Source organism: Corvus cornix, chromosome 3 (assembly GCF_000738735.6).
Source record: "Corvus cornix cornix isolate S_Up_H32 chromosome 3, ASM73873v5, whole genome shotgun sequence".
In the NCBI taxonomy this organism is placed as follows: Eukaryota; Metazoa; Chordata; class Aves; order Passeriformes; family Corvidae; genus Corvus; species Corvus cornix.
This window is the reverse complement of record NC_047056.1, coordinates 90254657-90273153: the sequence shown is the minus strand read 5'-3', so window position 1 is coordinate 90273153 and position 18497 is coordinate 90254657. Positions and strand designations below refer to the sequence as shown.

The 18497-nt window shown below is 37.0% G+C and overlaps 1 protein-coding gene across 3 annotated transcripts in view; it reads right to left on the bottom strand.

Moving 5' to 3' along the window:
• Positions 1-345: 345 nt before the first annotated feature.
• COL21A1 (collagen type XXI alpha 1 chain) overlaps positions 346-18497 on the bottom strand; it is a 95550-nt gene continuing 77398 nt past the window's right edge. For all 3 annotated transcript variants that reach the window (XM_039569545.1, XM_019290911.1, XM_019290914.1), the window contains 11 exons: positions 17482-17535; positions 16129-16182; positions 15548-15619; positions 11387-11422; positions 10658-10702; positions 8592-8624; positions 5641-5787; positions 5491-5545; positions 5004-5204; positions 3484-3561; positions 346-1799 (listed from right to left, as the gene is read on the bottom strand). In XM_039569545.1, coding sequence (XP_039425479.1) covers positions 1612-1799; positions 3484-3561; positions 5004-5204; positions 5491-5545; positions 5641-5787; positions 8592-8624; positions 10658-10702; positions 11387-11422; positions 15548-15619; positions 16129-16182; positions 17482-17535 — 963 coding nt within the window. In that variant the 3' untranslated portion in view covers positions 346-1611. The remainder of the gene's footprint in view (positions 1800-3483; positions 3562-5003; positions 5205-5490; positions 5546-5640; positions 5788-8591; positions 8625-10657; positions 10703-11386; positions 11423-15547; positions 15620-16128; positions 16183-17481; positions 17536-18497) is intronic.

Below are 18497 nucleotides of genomic sequence, written 5' to 3'. Positions count from 1 at the left end.
CTACAAGAAAGGGCCAGATAATAGATGCAGACTGGAAATTACTCATAGATCCTCAGTCAATCATTCAGAAACAACTCTCAAAATATTAGTCAAATACGACTAATGGGATGACAAAACCACCACTACTTTTAAAGTTGAAGCCTGATATATGTGTTAATTTGATCAAATGAAATCGTAAACAAAGCTATGAATCAGACTGGCTGAAAATCAAGAGGATTCTTCTACAGGTAAGGAATTCTGGTCTTCTGTTTGTATTCACTGCAGCCAGAGGTCCTTCTGGCTTGCTCTTGTTTGGTTGGTTTTGGTTTTGCTTCCTCTCAGACTCGTAACTCACAGCACCATACATCTTACTAGAAAGTGTGTCTTTTATTTTACCTTGAATGTCAAGCATATTAACAGTCTCTGATACTAGGACAACAGAAAAACAACACATTAGAAAAAGTGATTTATGAAGTACCGGTTAACTTCAATACAGGACTCTGCCTTAATTTAAGAAATGGATTTTAAATTCTCATGGGAACTGTGCCTTTGCTCTTTATGTAAAAGCAAGCAATACACTTAATTAGCAAAGCATACAATGAAAATTACACACAGCTGGCTTAAAATGAAAAAGGAAACAGCATAACAAACACTGCAGCTGGTCAGCCACCAGTTAGACCTTTCTCCTTGTAAACCTGCTTCTTCAGTTTGGCAACGCAGTCCTTGAGGAGAAACAGCAAAGGGTATATAATTTGATACTTCATTACACAGAACTGTTACATTGGGGTTGTACAAATATTTTTAATCTTTAATTTTGTTAAATCATAGCTGAAAGTCAGCTATGCCAGTCTTTTGCTCTTTTTTATTTTTAATGCTATTATCATAGGAGTTGAATCACCCACATGAAAGCTTTTGACGTTTAGTAGTTGACAGCACCATCTTCAATAAAACCTTGGCTCTTGAACCTGTAGTTCTACCCTTGCATTTCACCTTAGTTTTAAGCAGAGCTGCAGGGCAAAATAGGTGACGTTTCTTCCATGATGAGTGCAAGTATTTGTCTTAATTCATAAAAATCTGATACATGCTTTCATTCACAGAAGACCTGGAGCTATGACATATGAAATGTACACAAGGCAATGAAATTTGCACACATATGATATCAAAGCCAGCCATATTCTTTAAAAATCAAATACTGTGTATTTTGGGTGCATGTGAAAAATTTCACAGTTATTTGTACCTGACCAATGCCATTTACGACCTAATTCTGCTCCCAGTGGTATTTCCAGCAATTTTGCAAAGGACGTTCTTTGGTAAAAAGAGATAAAAGGAGAATGATAAGACCTTAAATACTAAATACCAACTATTATTGTTAATTTTATTTCTATTAAAACTGATAATCTCTTTAAAAACACTTGAGATTCAACCAGTGCAAGGTATAAAAAAAAGTGATTGGAGTTTCGGAGTTTCTTGTCTAAAGGAATGTATAACCTTTGAGATCATTATTTATAATTCTTTAATGTCAGAGGTACTTTTGTTCCTTCTTATGGGCTTATTGCTGGTCACCTTCCTGAGATTTGAAAGACCATGAAAGATAAGCACCGTAACTATTCCTCTAAATTATCATATCACAAATTAATAATTTGGTCCTTTTCTAAATGGATCTCTCCCCACAATTACACTAAAACACAATGATGGGTCACAAATTCCAGGGGGTCCAGCTGGTCCTGGCATTCCTGGAGTGCCACGATCTCCATCTTTACCAGGGTGCCCACGCTCTCCCGGACGTCCTTCCTTACTCACCCCTGGTGGACCTTCAGGACCTTAATAACACAAATGCAATAAATAAATAAATACATTACATTAAAATGAAAATGAGCAAGTATGGACCCACAATGCTCCTGCTCTTTGGTGAAGTATGCAGATAAAGAAAATTTTATTTCCTACAAAAAACATTTCTTATCACAAACTGCTTATATATTTATATAAACAACATGATATCTCATAAAGATGTTTTTTAAAGCATGTCGAAAACACTTTAAATAAAAATATCTTTTAAAGGAAAATATGAAAATTTGCTTTAGTGCACTATTCTACTTTATCATATAATCTGGAACCACCATTGCAAGAATCAGTCCCCCTATTTCTGTTTGTTTCTCTGGCTTTGAATCAGGCCCTACTGTATCTTCCAAACACTCAACTTTACATTTTGTATGCATACACTGATGTTAGGAAGAATATTTTCCCTCACTCAGCACCGCTTAAAAGTCACATCATCATATCAGGGCTCAGTTTTCAGATAATGGTTGACTTCAGGGTCCATCTATCAAGAAACAGCAGTCTCAGATACCAATCTCTACAGGACCTATCTGTTGGGGTTTTAGTTTAGTCCTAGTTTTTTTCTGTTAAAGGAATTTTTTCCCATATGCATGTTGCTAGGGGACAAATGGCTGTATTTAAGAACGACAAAAAGAGCTGCCATTTGGGGGTGGGGTGGGCCTGGCTACTCCTTTGTTTTCACCTGGGTGTGGGGTTAGTTGGCTCTCGGAGTTCAGAGAGAGAAGCTGCAGAGAAAGGAGCTGCTGGTTCTTTTCTTCGGCCGTTTTTTTCTTTTCTGCTGGAAACAACGCCAGGATCCCAAAGCTGGTTTTTTTCCCCTGCCCTGCTGGAGGCTGGGCTGTGGCCGCCCTGCCCCGCTGCTGCTTCGAGCCTTTGCCTCGCTGTAGCCGTGCTTGCCCTGCCTGCCCGACCTCCGGGGGGGTTCCCCGTTTGGGTACATCTCATCTGTCCTCTGGGATCTGTGCTCGTTCCTGCCGCTCCAGCCTGCTGTTTCCCGAGGCTCCAGCCGGACACCGGGGCCAGCCGTGTGGGGTCTGTGAAACCTTTGTTCCATCCTTCCCTGGGATCCCCGGAGCACCGGTGCCGCGGGTTTCCCGAGCTCGCTCCGGAGCGCCCCCTGCAGCCGCGGGGGAACCATCGCACCTGCCCTGCTCACCGGGAGCCGCCAGCGCCCCTGCCGGCTGCGAGCGGAACTGCACCCGAGGGGAAAGGGCCCGACAGCCGAGAAGGCTGGCACTGGGTTTGTGTTTGCTGTTACTGCCATAGTTGTTGTTTTGTTGGACTGGTTAGATAGATAGATAGATAGATAGATAGATATAGTAAAGAACTGTTATTCCTATTTCCCACACCTTTGCCTAAAGGCCCTTGATCTCAAAATTATAATAACTCGGAGGAAAAGGGGTTATATCTGCCACTTCAAGGGAGGCTTCTGCCTTCCTTAGCAGACACCTGTCTTTCAAAACCAAGACACTGTCTTATATCAAATAATGTCTTATATCGCAATTTATAAGGTATGCAAGAGACAGGCATTACCCTAAAACATATGTGGTAATTAAGACGTGTACAAACTATGTAAACTTTTCCAAATTACATCAACATTTTTTCTAAACCACAATTTAAAAAAATTATTAGCATGCACTGAATCTGCGCACCCGAACCATCCCTCACCTGGAGGTCCTGGGGGGCCTTGGATCCCAGGAACACCAACTCCTTGATTGCCTTTTGCACCATTCTTCCCTGGCAGTCCTGTGAATTAGCAAACACATGCATATCTTTACACGTCATTTTCATCCAATGAAGTCAAAAATCAGCATTTGATAATATTTATTGACTTAAATATGTAATAGTTCAGAAGCAAATAATGGGATTTAAAACAAGCCTTTTCTTGTAACCTGCACAGTGTGACAGGGTTCTGAATTATCCTAATTTCTACTGAATTTAGACCTGATGTAGCAACAGTTAAGCAGACAGCCACTATCAGCTGAGGGAATAGATGTAGGTAATTAAGAGATTTGCTGTCATTACCTTCCTATCAACAAAGTTTTTAGTAAGTTGTATGAAGGAGGTTTAAGTTTTTCATCATAATCCCTGTGGAATACAGAATATATAGAAAATGTCCCACAACACACAGAGCAGAATTAAATCTCCACTAGAGAAATACTGTGAGGGTCAAAATACGAGCTCTCTTACACTAGTACAACCCAGTAAATTCAGTTTCTTCATAAAAACATATAACTATTTTTCCAACTCTTATGGAATAGCCAGAACTGCTGGTGTCAGCTCCAGAGGAAAATGGCATATTCTCCTACTGGAGATTAAATTATAAAAACAGTACAAGCAAATCATCATTACATCCAAAATGAATTTGGTGTGCTAGATCACAGTTAATAAGTCACATAGGAAGTAAATAATTACCAACCATTTGTCTGCTTACCACTGGCACATTACTAGCTAGCTGTATTTCATATAGCTTTCCTGATTATTTTGATGCTACCAGTTACCAAATTATGGACTCCACCCAGTTTCTTGCTCTAGTTCAAGAGTACATACATATACTTAATATAAAGTCTGCAAATACATCACAGAAATCAGCTGGAATGCTTGGACAGCTGAGTTACCCAATAGCATAAACCTTAGCCTGCCTAAGAAGAATCCAGAATGTTTAAGAAAATCATAACAAATCATAAAAATCCTTTTGAGATGAAAAGAACAAAAGGACAAAAAGTGGGGAAATCAAAAGGAGTATAAAAGTTGCTGGATGTCAAGATAGTAAGTAGCCAATGAATAAATATTGTTCCCTAAAATAGCAGAAACAAACAAGTTTGGAAGAAAAGAAACCAGAAAACATGGAAATACTATGAAATCTATGTCTAGGCATATTTGATCTAAAAAAATAATCTAAATGCAGACAGAAACATTTACATGAGACTAAGAACTCTCTAAAAAGATCAAAACAGAGTTTGACGATAGTAGAACTGAACAGTAACTATCTGGCTGCGTTCTTGTATTCTTTCTTCTCTCACACATTCCCCGAAAGCGGTGAAACATCCACACTGCTCCATGTTCACAATTTCACCCATACAAGCCCAGCTATTCTCTTATTCCACCTTGCACTAATCCCATTCAAAACTAGAAGCAGAAAACCAAGGCATGAAGGCCTTTAGCACTGTGACACATGCACACTCTACCTCTTGTCCCACGAGCCCCAGGGCGACCTGGAATGCCCATCAGCCCTGGAATGCCATCATTCCCTGGTAAACCAGGAAATCCTCTTGGGCCTTCAGGGCCTCTTGGACCTGGTGGTCCTGGAAGTCCTGGGGGAGCACTTTGGGACTGACAATGGTTACAGTTTTGTAGTCTTCCACTCTGGAGAATGGCGGGCAACTGGGCTGGGAGAATTCAAAGAAAAAGTTGCTTAAAGTGTTGTAACAGTAGAAGCATTGCCCCCAACCACTAATACAAAATCAGTTCCCTCTCTTAAGAGAATATAATACCTTTAGAAATCAAGATGGTAAAGTATGGAACCTGTGATGTGGAAATATAGTTCAACATGTATAGGAAAACAAGGGATAAATCGGCAATACGGAAGTTGCTTTCAAGAAGTTCTGTAATTATCAGGAAACTTCTTTAGCACTTCAAACAAGGAAACAACAGTAAAGAAGCTTTCAAACTTACTTCTCAGTACATCTGAACACACCTGTCGAATAAATTCTTCTGAAAATTCTCGTGCCTAAAAGGAACAGAAAACAGTTGAAATAACAGAGCACACATTTCTTTGCGGTTTTTAAGGTACCCAAAATTGAAAGTTTGAAGTCCTATACATACAGGTTTTCCATCTGATCCAGGTGGTCCTGGGGGTCCTCTATCTCCTGGCTGACCTCTGAGACCAGGAGGTCCAATCAAACCCTGGACACCAGATTCTCCTTTTTGTCCACTGATGCCTTGAATGCCTGGATCTCCTTTCTCACCTTTCTGGAATGAAAAATCAATGAAAAGCCAATTATATGTTCACAGATCATTTGGAAGCTAGGTAGCACCAAACAAACATATTTTGAGAAATCTTTATTGAAGATCTTCATAAAATTAATGTGATGTCAGTGAAAATTAACTTGATATTGATGAGATCTATTTTACTACAATGTATTCAAGTTTTCAGATTCCTTAGTAGATGTTTCAGATAAAATCACCGAAGAGAACTAGAAATAAATTACCTTTTCTTAACTTTAAAGACCCATTTAACTTAAAAATTAAAAAATAGTATTCATTATAAACACATGGAAGGAAAGCTTTTAATAACTTTTTTCTGAGAATTAGAAAAATTTTTATAGTATGTTAAAATCCTTAGAAGGCCGGAAAAATTGAATGTGGAATTCTGGCACCACTGAAGTTCCTGAGAACTTACTATAATAATCAAGCCTTTTACATTATATCTGCAGTGTATAAGACAAAAAAACCCCATATATTTCAGTTAGGGATTTTTTTGTTTCTTTTTTTTCCCATCTGATTGATGGTAACTGTAGTCTATTTGCTTCAGTGGAAAAGGTGAAAAAAAATGCTGGAAAGTATTTTGATACATCTTCACCAAAGCAATGGTTCTGTGTACGGAATTACCTACTGCAATAGTTCATGTGGAACTCTTTCCCTGCTCTGGAGCCAACAGAACATCAGTATGTGCCCAAGATTAAAGTCATGTTTGCTCCCTTATGAGATATTTCCTCCCATTTTTTCACAGCTTCTGCATAATGTTATCAGTTTCTGCAAAAATTTCTTTTCCATTTCCAACTACTTTAGATGGAATTGTGTAAACAGAACAGGACTATTATATATGACAAACTTATTGCAGCAAATAATAGAAGTTTAAGAAATACTCATGCATACAGTCTCCATAGACTTACACTGAATTTTAAATTATGGTATTTATATTACTTTGTAACATTTCCTATATTACTTATCAAAATTCTTGACATTAGAAAAATTCAAAGCTTCCTGGCTTGGTCTATATTAGTAACAATGCCCAGAGTTCTCTACAGGAATTACTACAGGGTAGCAAGCTTTAAATTCAGCGTCAGATTAATCAGTTTTATGAGCTAGCCTGTAAAATCAGACAGGTAGTACCTGCTCTTAAAGAAACAGAGAAATGAGACAAAATGTGACATGTGTCATTCAAGTGCCTAAGAGTACTGCTGGAAAGATGGCCAGTTCAGGTGATGACCTGAAAAGCAGACCATACCTTCAAAAGTCATATGTAATTCAGATACAACTTCTTCCAAAGTTGTAGTTGTAATTTATTTTCTTGATGTTGTCATCTTGAATGTTGTAGTCACAGAGAAGTGATCCTCTTAGTTACTGCATGTAGATTTGTACTTGCTCATTTCTACTACATAATTGCAAAGGTATTTTTTTCATTTAAACAGTCAGCAAAGCTCAGAGATAAACACATATTGCTTATGTAGCTACACTAGAAACTATACGTGCTGAGATCTGAAATCACAATGGTTTTATAGCTAGGAGGTGTTTTGTTTTGTTTTAATTTTAATTCCTTTTACCACTATGGACTATATTTACATAAAAGACTTGGAAGTTGATCTATCTGAACTAAATGTTAAAGGGGCTAGAAAGCATTAAGAACCAGAGGATACTGGGGAAATCACATCAACTGTAGAGAAACATTAGAGGCAAGAAGCCAGTATAAAAACACCAGGAGAAAATGTTGGAAGCATCAGCAGAACTGCCTGAAGAACTTGCCAAGAAGCAAATGAAACTGTAGGGGGAAAATTTTCTGCAGTGTATCTTGGTCTTTTAATGCTCAACCACATCCCATGTGTGGCCTTGTTTGCTGACCCTTGCTATTGGCAAAGAAAAGTAAAGAAAGGAAAAGAGCTCAGTAAGTGCTGAGACTTACAGGCTGAAGAAACTTATTAAGAAATCAGAGTCTAACAAAAAACATATTTTATAGAAATAGAAAATAAAATAATTTTATAGGTTTGATAGGTAAACACAATGACATCATTACAGTTTAATACATAGTAAGAAATCATTTAAATTAATTTCCAGTAAAAATATATGATTGCCATGATTTACAATATTTAAGGAGACTAATTCAATAGTATACAAAGAATCTTTTACCAGTTTTGGCAATAATGTAGCAAAACACCTGTAAGCTAAACTGCAAATGAAGTATTTCATAGAATCACAGAAGCATATGAAACAATTTATATGTTAAAATGCATAAAATAATTTAATTATCAGAATGGAACTTCCAATTAATGCATCCGCTATTGATATGCAAAAACACTTTAATGAAAAAGGTTGAACAAAAAATATCTAAGAAATTTTGAAGGAGAATTAGATTAATGGGACAATGATTTTACAAAATGATTTTACAAAATATTGAAATAAATAATAACCAACAAAATTAATATTTTAAATACCAATTTTTCAACACCATGCAACACAAAGATTCTTTTTTCTTTAGCTATGTTCTCTGTTCAACCGGTCCTTTCTCTCTTTTTTTTTTTATTGGTTTGTTTCTTGGCTTTTTAATTCTCTTAAAGTATATGCTTGGCTTTAATAATTTTTAATGAAATGTATATTTCATTCTGTCTCTTTTTAACTAATACGTCTTTCTCTTCTCTGGTATTTTTCAATTTCTCTTCTGTTGCTTATAGACATGAGTACAGAAGTAAGACTAAACACACATTTTACAGATCACATAATTTGCAGAAACAAATGGAATAATTTTGTAATACTATATTTATCATTGCAAAAATACTTACCTCTCCTCGTTCTCCACTCAATCCTTCTACTCCCTTTAAAAAATAATATGAAAAAGAAATTTAAAAAGCAGGCTGAGCCAAATTACTTGGAATCAAAAATTAATATTTTTGTCCTTTGTTTTCAGTAATCAATCACAAATGTTAATTTTTAAAGATTTTCTGATTGCTATAGTAAAAAAAATAAAACTGCGTATAATGATGAAAAATTTATATCAGGGTGAATGAACACTTCAGTATTACCTTTAATATCATGTACCAAGAGGATAAGTTGGGAATATATCATACATATTATAAACATATAAACACAATATAGATTTAAGAGACAAAACCTTATTCACTTTACAAAGAAATAACATGTTGTATCCTAGCAAAAGTAAACTCCTGATTCAAACTGCTTAATACTGTCTTACTAGGCAGAAATTAATTTCAGACCCTTGAAATACAGACTGAGTAGTAAGGCAGATTTTGCATGCTGGCAAATGATTTCGGTGTCATTTCTGCCCAGTGGTTCAATGGTGTTACTATTACATCCCACAGCAAGATGGCAGCTCACTTTTCTGAATCACTCTTATGGAGAAGGAAACCTGTGTTGTGTCTTGGAGTCTTGAGAAACCTTGGAAAGACCTTGTGTTGTCTGCTAAACAACTGATTTCTTTGGTTGCTGACCAAACCAGATAGGCATGGGAAATAATTTTAGACTCTGTCTGTATTATTTTTTCAGCTTTCTCCAAAGAAAAGAAAGCAAGCAACAGCAATTCAGTTGCATCATTCTGTCTGAAAAAAAAAATGTTTTCTTTCACTATCACTTTGTTTTCCCTTATGATTAAAAAAATAAAGAGATGAAAAAAATGTCCATTATTTACGAAAAGAAAAACCAGGAAGTTTAAATTGTAAAATGTTAGTCTAGGACATTACATTTGGTTAAGTCAATAACCTGTCTTTTAGTTTAAACTATTTCTTTTTTTAAAAATCTGCTCAGGTTTAATAATGAACTATTTTCAACCTACATATCTCTGAGAGTATTAACTAATACACAGTCTAGATCTCCTGCCCAGAATCCACAGGAATCAGGTCCTTCTGGCTAGACAGGCAGCTGTAGCAATGTCGCAATTCTGAAAAAAGCAACTGTGGCTTCATTCCAAGTCTTGTTTTAGATATGTACCTCTAAAAAATACTTCTCTGTTTAGACACAACATAGATTATGCAGTTAACAAGTATTTATAAATACTAACAGCTATTTTCTGCGGAATAACAGGACAGCCAACTATGATACAATCTGAATACACTGGCCTAGAGTTAAAGAGAAACAACTGGAACTCATTGATTTATAGCTGGAACAGGAAACATCTGTAATTTTTGAGCACAGAAGATGTCAATAATGACTCCCAGTACAGTCTAGGAGGTAATGAACTGCATAGCATGGTACATGCAAAATCTTAACATCTCAAGTATCACTCTCATAACCTTTACACGAAAGCCACTTTGTGCTGTTATCTGCATTTTGTATTACTTCTAAGTGTTTTATAAAAATATTCTATAATTACGGATTTACTACAATAATAAAAGAAATGCACTTACAGTCTGTTTCTCAAGACATAATATCCCAGAACACAGAAACATGTAGGTTGGAAGTGATCTCCTTGGATTCAACTTCCTTTGCAGAACAGATGCAGCTTGATCAATTCAACATGCTGCCCAGACAGGTTTTGCCACAATATCTATGAGCAGCCTGTTCCAGTGTTTGACCACCCACAAAGCAAAATGTTTTCCCTGTGTATCAAGTTCCTGTGTTCCAACTCATGCATTTCCTCTCAGCCTTCAACTGTGCACAGCTGAGAGAAGTGTTACTCCATCTTCTCTGTATGTGTTATATTTGTTATTTTAAAAATACTAAGAATGTTTAAGAGGGAATTTATATATGTTACCATGTTGTACATAAATGTATTTCACCTGATGCAAAGACCAATACATGTTGATGGAAGAACTGTTAAAAAAAAAAAAGAATCATGGCCTCAAACTAGGATCACTACAGCTCTTTTGAAGTAGGATCACTATTTTAACAGTACCTGTAAGCCTGGATTTCCTTGTCTTCCTTTTTCTCCTTTCAGTCCCTTCAGAAAAGAAGCACATTTTATAAAACACACATTTATCTAGGACATGTAATTAAACGATCAAAATACACAAGGAGCTAACTACTAAAACCTCATTCTAAACCAGGACAAATCAATCTGAAAATACTCTTCAAAGAGATCAGAGCAGAAACTATGCAGAAGAATGAAATTTCTACACTGAACACAGAGGAACCAATTCAGGATCTGAGTAGTGACAGGATACTCTTCTTTTTCTTTTAGGTATTTCCATGATTTTAGATAACAAGGAGGACAATCCCACATGTTAATAGTAAAGTAGGTAGGCAGAGGCCAGGTGGAGTTACTTTAACTATGTTTCTGTAATCCTGAAGCGCCCTGCAGGCAGGGAAAGAGAGTACCCTGGGACAGTCCTGGGTGATGTCCCAGGCCTCTGGGGCAGCAGCACAACCTGCAGCCCTGCGCCTACACCATTGCTAGGACCGCACAGCTCTGCACCAAATGCCAATACCCTGCTCAGGCCCCCAGAAATGCAGCTGAAAACTCATGCTGGCCATACTGGGCAGATTTCCTTGAAGGAGAGTTACTGCTGCTATTCAAGTTAACCTTCTGTGGAGCTTAATCTTAAAGAAAACTGTCTGAATTAATACCTAAGACTTGTATAAATAGCAATGCCAGATGATTCCATTAGAAACAAAGTTGATATACCTGGATGCCAGTGTCACCTTGGTTTCCTTTGTCTCCCTGTAAAATATTAGAAGAAAGGTCTCCATTTTAACATGGGTCACCTCTAAGACATGTAGTCTGCACTTTAATTTAACACAGTAATTACAAGAGAAACATCTAGCTTCTTCTTGAAGAAAAACTGAAAGAAATACTGAAAGAAAACAAATCACTTTATCCCCATGTCAAAACACTGAAGAAGTCCAGAAAGCGATACTAAGAAAGGAATTTGTCATCAAAAGAAAACTGAAAGTGGATCAAAACTGAATCAAAATCATCAAAACTGAAAGTGGATACTCACATACCAAGTAAAAAATTTAAAAATACAATATAATGAGGTGGCAAATCCAGCAGGAAGCAGGATTTTATCTACTCAGTGCATGGGAGAGGAGAAGATGTGGGCAGGAAGGGAGGCAATGTTTCTCATGGGTTAAATTTCAGCTGAATGCACTACCACATGCAGAAGTTATACAAAACAAACTAAAGAAAAAGCTTTTTTTTTCATCACAAACCCCTCTATATTTAAATTAAATCAAAATATTTAAGGACTAAGCTCCATTTCCACCCACTTGTTTTGACTCGAAATGTTTGAAGTAAATAATAGTGGGGGGGTTGGCAATCAGATGGTGTAAACAGTGCTTGAAAGTCAGGTATGTAGTTTTATTAACTCGTCTGAACGTCATCTCTTCATTGACACTGGAGAGAAACAGGCAGTGCATGAAAAATGTTCATTCCACTTAACAACAAAGATATGAAATATGTACTCTGAAAAGTGCCTATCTCTCTTCATTAATTGAAAAAGAAACTTAAAGTTATGGGAGATGGCTCTTACTCTAACTCTGACATCTTACATTTAAACACACATAAATCAAAACGCTGCACCATGAATATAGCAGCTCATGAAACAAAAGACATCTCTAGAGGGTGTGCAAAACTGCATTTAATAAAGAAAATAATTACAATGGAGATTTTTGGGTCTGTTTTGTCAGCTTTCTTCTAAGAGCCAAAACTTTGTGTGTTTGGTTGGGGTTTTTGGGAAGGAAAAAATAAATGAATGTTTAGTTAAATGCTAAACAGTAGTGAAGAGGAGATTTTTGACATAGCAAATATTTTCCTGATTGAAAATCCCAGAACATAAGAAGACATTTATGCCAGCTGTATTTGGTTTTATTGTACTTGAATGGTTTCAAGTTTTAAAATCATCTATAGCTGAAAGGCTTCACTTTTACTGTCAGATGCCCAAACTGCACTTTTCTTCCTGAATAATTCAAGTTTGTCATACTTACAACTTTTAACTCCAGCTAGCTTGCATCTTCATATAAAATGAATGACCTTTTCAAAGGCTTCTTCAGTTTAAAATTTAGAGAAGTTTCATATATTTAACAAAATCATTTTTCATAAAAGAATATTGTCTATTGCAAAGTATTTAAGCCGTGATAGTGTGCCCCAGCCAAACAATTTTTAGCTATTTTTACCAGAGCCCTCAGAGTAGGACCAGGCTGGAATTACCCTCACTGGTTTCACCTGGCCTTTCCACTTTCAGCTGCAGCACATCAGCCCCAAGAGGGTTTTTAAGCTCCAGTCTGAAGGCTCAAGGGCAGAAGTGCAAGAGGCTTATATCTGCTCTCTGTTCTTTGCTGACTTGTTGTTTGGATTTCCTGGACTAACTTGACTGCTGATCATGGGATGGGTTTTGTTGCTGCCATCATCTCGATGCTGCTTGCCTGGATCAGGAACCCCACCTGTTAGAGCCCTCGGCAATTCATCCGGGACTGACAGGTAAACTGTGCTAAATTTGGAAAGAAGAAGCTGAAAAACTAAATACCAAGACACTAAGGAATAGATAAAAAAAGGACTGTACCACACTAGGTTAAAACCAATCATATTATCAGAAAGGTGCACGCGGAGCTTATGGACAAAATCGAGAAACCAATCAAGCAATGTGAAATCTCATGCATAGCAGTTGTAAAATGTATATGTACTGTATTATGTAAAAGTTGTAAAATGTGTAAGTAGAATAGTATGCAAAAGTAGGTAAAATGTATAAATAAGTAAAGTGCATAAGTACTGTGTTATGTAGACGTTGTAAAAAGTATAAATAAGTGAGAAAATGTGTAAGTAGTCTAAGATAAGCAAGTGAAACGTGTAAGTAGGTAGAATGTGTAAGTAAGGTATTATGTCAAAGTTGTGAGATGTGTGTGAACACAGGGGTATTTTAAACAATAAGACACTTCTGCATAATCATATTGATTCATTGATCAGAAGGTATGAGTTGCAGCAATTGTCTTGTAACGTGTGCCTTACATAACCCTTAGATAGTGAACTGAATACACAGTGATAATGAAACTAATTAAACTGTTATTATGACACTGACTCCATGCTCTAGTCAATGTAAAGCATGTCCATATGTGTCTACTGACACGTGAAGTACTCTAGTATATGTAAGACATCTATGTGAGGCTGGCCTATATGATACTGGACATACAGGAAACATGTGCCTTCTGGAGCAGAAGATGAACTGTACTGGAATACTTCTGCATGGGATTTTCATTAAACTTTAATTGTAACACCACCCTTCTATCTTACTGTCTCTTTACCCTTCAACCTTTCTCTTCTTGTGAAAGTGAAATGCCTGATTTAATTCTATTTCTGTAATGCCGTATTGGGTCTGGCTGAGAAAGAGTTCATTTTCTCCATAGCAGCCCTCATAGTGCTGTGCTTTGCAATGGTGGCTACAAAGGTGTTGATAACATACCAGTGTTTTGGGTACTGCTGAGTAGAGCTCCCCACAATGTCAGGGCTCTCTCCAAATTCCCCCCTTCACTGGTAAGCTAGGGCCAGGCAAGATCTTGGGTGGAGACACAAATTCAGGCTAGGTGGAGAAGGAATTGAGAGCAGTCCTGCAGAGAAGGACTTGTTGGTGTTGATGGATGAGAAATTTAACATGACCTGGCAATGTGCTCTTCGAGCCCAGAAAGCCACCTGCATCCTGGGCTGCATCAAAAGCAGTGTAGCCAGCAGGGTAAGGGATTTGATTCTCCCCCTCCACTCCACTCTCATGAGACTCCACCTGTGTCCAGCTCCAGGGCCCTAAACGTGATATGGATCTGCTGGATCAAGCCCAGCAGAGGGCCATGAAGATGATTAGACAGCTGAAGCATCTCTCTCATGAAGAGAGACTGAGAGAGCTGGGGTTGTTCAGCCCAGAGAAGAGAAGGCTCTGGGGAGACCTTAGAGCAGCCTTCCAGTATCTAAAGGGGGCTCAGAAGAAAGCTGGAGAGGTACTTTGCACAAGGGTCTCTAATGACAGGACAAGAGGGAATGGCTTCAAACTGAATCTAGGTTTAGATTAGTTATTAGGAAGAAATTCTTTATTTTGAGGGTGGTGAGGCACTGACACAGGTTGCTCAGAGACATTGTGGATACCTCCTCCCTGTAAGTGTCCAAGGCCAGGTTGGGTGGGGCTTTGAGACACCTTGTCTAGTGGAAGGAGGTGTCCCTGCCCATGACACGGGGGTTGGAACTAGATGACCTTTAAAGTCCTTTCCACACAACCATTCTATGGTTCTACAATACAGCCAGGACAGACGACTTAAACTGAAAGGGATATTCCATACCATAAGATGGCTGCTCAGCAATAAAAGAAAGCTAAAGGAAAGAGGAGAGGGAGGAAGTTTCATTATTGCAGCATTTGTCTTCCAAACCTGTATGTGTACTGAAGCCGTGCTTCCTGGAAATTGGCTGGACAACACATGCTGACAGGAAGTAGAGAATAATTTTTTTTTTTTACTTTGCATCCACAGCTGGCCTTTCCTTTTCCTTTATTAAACTGCTTTTATCTTGACCCATGAGCTTTTTTTCCCACCTTATTTTCTCAGCTTTCCCTGTCCTGCTGAGGAGGAGAGTGATAGAGCAGCTTGGTGGGCACATGGCATTCATCCAAGTTCAACCCACCACAAATGCCTTCACATTAAGGGCTTTATCCTTTAGAAGAAAATTTTCAGGATGGACATATTATTGCTTTAAATGTGTCCAACTGTCATCTAATAATAATGTATTTAGAGAAAGGATTTTGTTTAATAATGATCACTTATAAGAAAAGCACTTCCAAAAAAAGATGCAATTAAAAATGGAAAAAATACTTACCTTTAATCCCTGTGTGCCAGGAATGCCTGGGTAGCCTGGTTCACCTGGAGCCCCTGGTACTCCTGGTTCTCCCTGAGAAATACAATAGCTCTGAGTCAGTGATGTGCTGTGTGTAAAAACACATATTGCATGTTTCTCAAGGCAACATGATACACTTTGGCTATGATATTTTGGAATTTTATAACTGAACATGATTGAAATGTCTGGAGGATTTTTGAAGGGATAGTGAACATAGAGAAGACACAAAAGGGATTCTAATTCTTAACTTCAGTATTCCAGTATCTATTTTTATTGTCTTTTAATACAGTTGATGTTTCAAAATTAGACAAAAAATAGTATCTCAAGTAATGGCAGTGTTTGCAGGTTTGAACTTAATGAACATCTGACATTGCCTAAAATCTAGTATAAATTAGTAAGAATAAGTCATCAAATGAATTCTGATGCAATGTGGTGTTAACAACTGTTTTACTGTGAAACACACTGCCTTATATCTAACCAGGGGAAATAATGGAAAATTAGTAAATCATGGAAAAGTAAATAAATCCCTTTTTTAACTAAAATACTTCCAGAATCATATTTACCTTGGCTCCTGATGATCCTGGTTTCCCCTGTATTCCTGGTTCGCCTTTATCACCCTATATAATAATGTAGGAGTGTGGCTGGTACATCATTATGTTTTGTCTTATGATTAGCAAACATAAACAGACACTGTTGAGAAACAGACTCTTAAAAACAGGCACAGCTAGTGACTGAAAGGCTAAAGTTCTTCTCCATTACAGGTAGCCTGAAGGTTTAATTTTCTCTCAGGAAATGTGAGATACTGATGACAAAACATGATCTGCCAGCTTCTGCTCACCTGTCCAGTCAAGTTTGTGTACTGACTTCACATTTCCATCATCTTATTCAATAAAACTCTGAGAATCCTAGGATTTGTCCAAGTCAAAATATTTATTTATGTTTTGGCTTTTATTGCAGCCTATAGAATTAGACATATATTCAGTATGAGGATTTTCATTAAATCAAAGAATTATTGACTACTTCGTGATAGACTTCTGTAAGAATGAGCTTATTAAGAACAATTCTTTTAAGGATCAGCTTATCCTCTAAGTGAGATAAATATAGAAAACAAAAGCATTTTTCACAGACAAAAATAAAGCTAATTAATTTTTAGCCATATCATAGGTATTCAATCTTCTTGACCATAGAAAACACTGACACTTAAAAAAAATGCTACTGTCAGTATACAACTTTAAATAAATGCATACGAACTTTTGGATGTAAAATAATGTCTGAGGGGAAATGGATTGAAATGGAAATACAAAGTTTGAGAAATGGATTCTATATTTCTAAATATTCTCTAGGACATACAATTCAATACTTAATTACAATTTAATCCAAAACTCATTTTGGATTAAATTAAAAGGTTAAACTAACCAATCAGAATTTATAGCATTTATTTTAGCTATTGAGAACATTGGTGAAATTAGTTCTTACTGTAGCTGCAGTGCAATCAATAAAGTTACATCTGAAATAAGTTTGGCTCCTCGGGTGGAAGAAACAGCACATAACATTACTGAACACAATTAAAATATAAATAAATGTAACATGGGAAAGAAGTTCAGATGTATACTGAGAATTATCTGGTTTCCAGCATTGCAGAACATTTTCCAGGACTGTAAAGCTGAAACAAAGTCTCATGATCACTTCTACAATTGTTAAAACCTCACAGGATGACAGGCACCATTTACTAAGTTACATTAACCTCTCTTAAGACTGAACTATCAGAGAAGGTAACACAGGGAAAATCATACAGCTGCTCACCAATATTCAATACACCAAAAAATGAGATGCAGAATCCTGGCATTGTCCAGATCAAATCTGCATACAAAGCAGTCATTTATCAAAGTCACAAGCAAATTGACTCAAACACTTACCTTGGGCCCAGGAGCTCCAGGTAGACCAAGTGAGCCTTCTGGTCCCATCAAACCCTATTTATTTATGAAAAAGGCAGAGACATTTCTGTACTAAAACAGAGGAATAATGACCTCAGTTGAATTAGTAGCATCATTATTCTATTTCTTTTCTGAAATAAACAGAAAATACATCTTTCATCTTATTACTATACAGGCTATATTTTCCACTAAATAATAAATAAATAATCCACTACAGTGGATTATTTAGATCTTCTATGGTCTAATGAAGGGCTCCTGTGCAATGGAAAAAAAAAAACATACAGGGGAAAAGAACAGTGCTGTCATGGAATACTCCTGAGAGGAAAAAATTCTGCAACTCACGACACGGTCTGTAATCCATCCTTAGTTATAACTGAAAGTGACACAAAAGTTTCTTGGTTTCTGTTTAAGGTTTCCAAAACCAGTAGAAGTATTTGAGCCATTTCATCTTTCTCTTTCCCCTTTCTGACTGTGTGTCCCTCAAAGGTTGCCATGACTTGACTCCTTATGCAAATTTTAAGAGATTTATCAGGAGCAGTTAACTTTGGGGGCCACACCTTTGCATCTTCTGTAAAACCTTCAAAGTTATACTGTTCATTCTAGAACCCAATAGCTTCTGCCATTTCAGATCATGACACTTCTGCACATGTACAAAGCCAAAACAACGCCTTGGACTCCTTGAATGGAATCGTATTCATAAAGGCATGTTTAGCTGTATGTTCCCTACATAAAATATGAGCTAAAGAGTATTAAATCATCAAAGGGTGATTTCCTTAATTTCCATTTAAAGCTAGTCTCACGTATACATTAGAAAATAAATCCTTCTTTGAAATCATACTTTCCAGGAAGGAATTCCCATTAATCCTATTTTCCACATCTGGTGTTAACATTTGTCTTTTTCACCACTTCATCTCACTTCACTTTTACTCTAGAACTGCACACAACAATAAAAACAATATATTATTATTGTTTCACTTGGACTTGCATAAATACTGTGA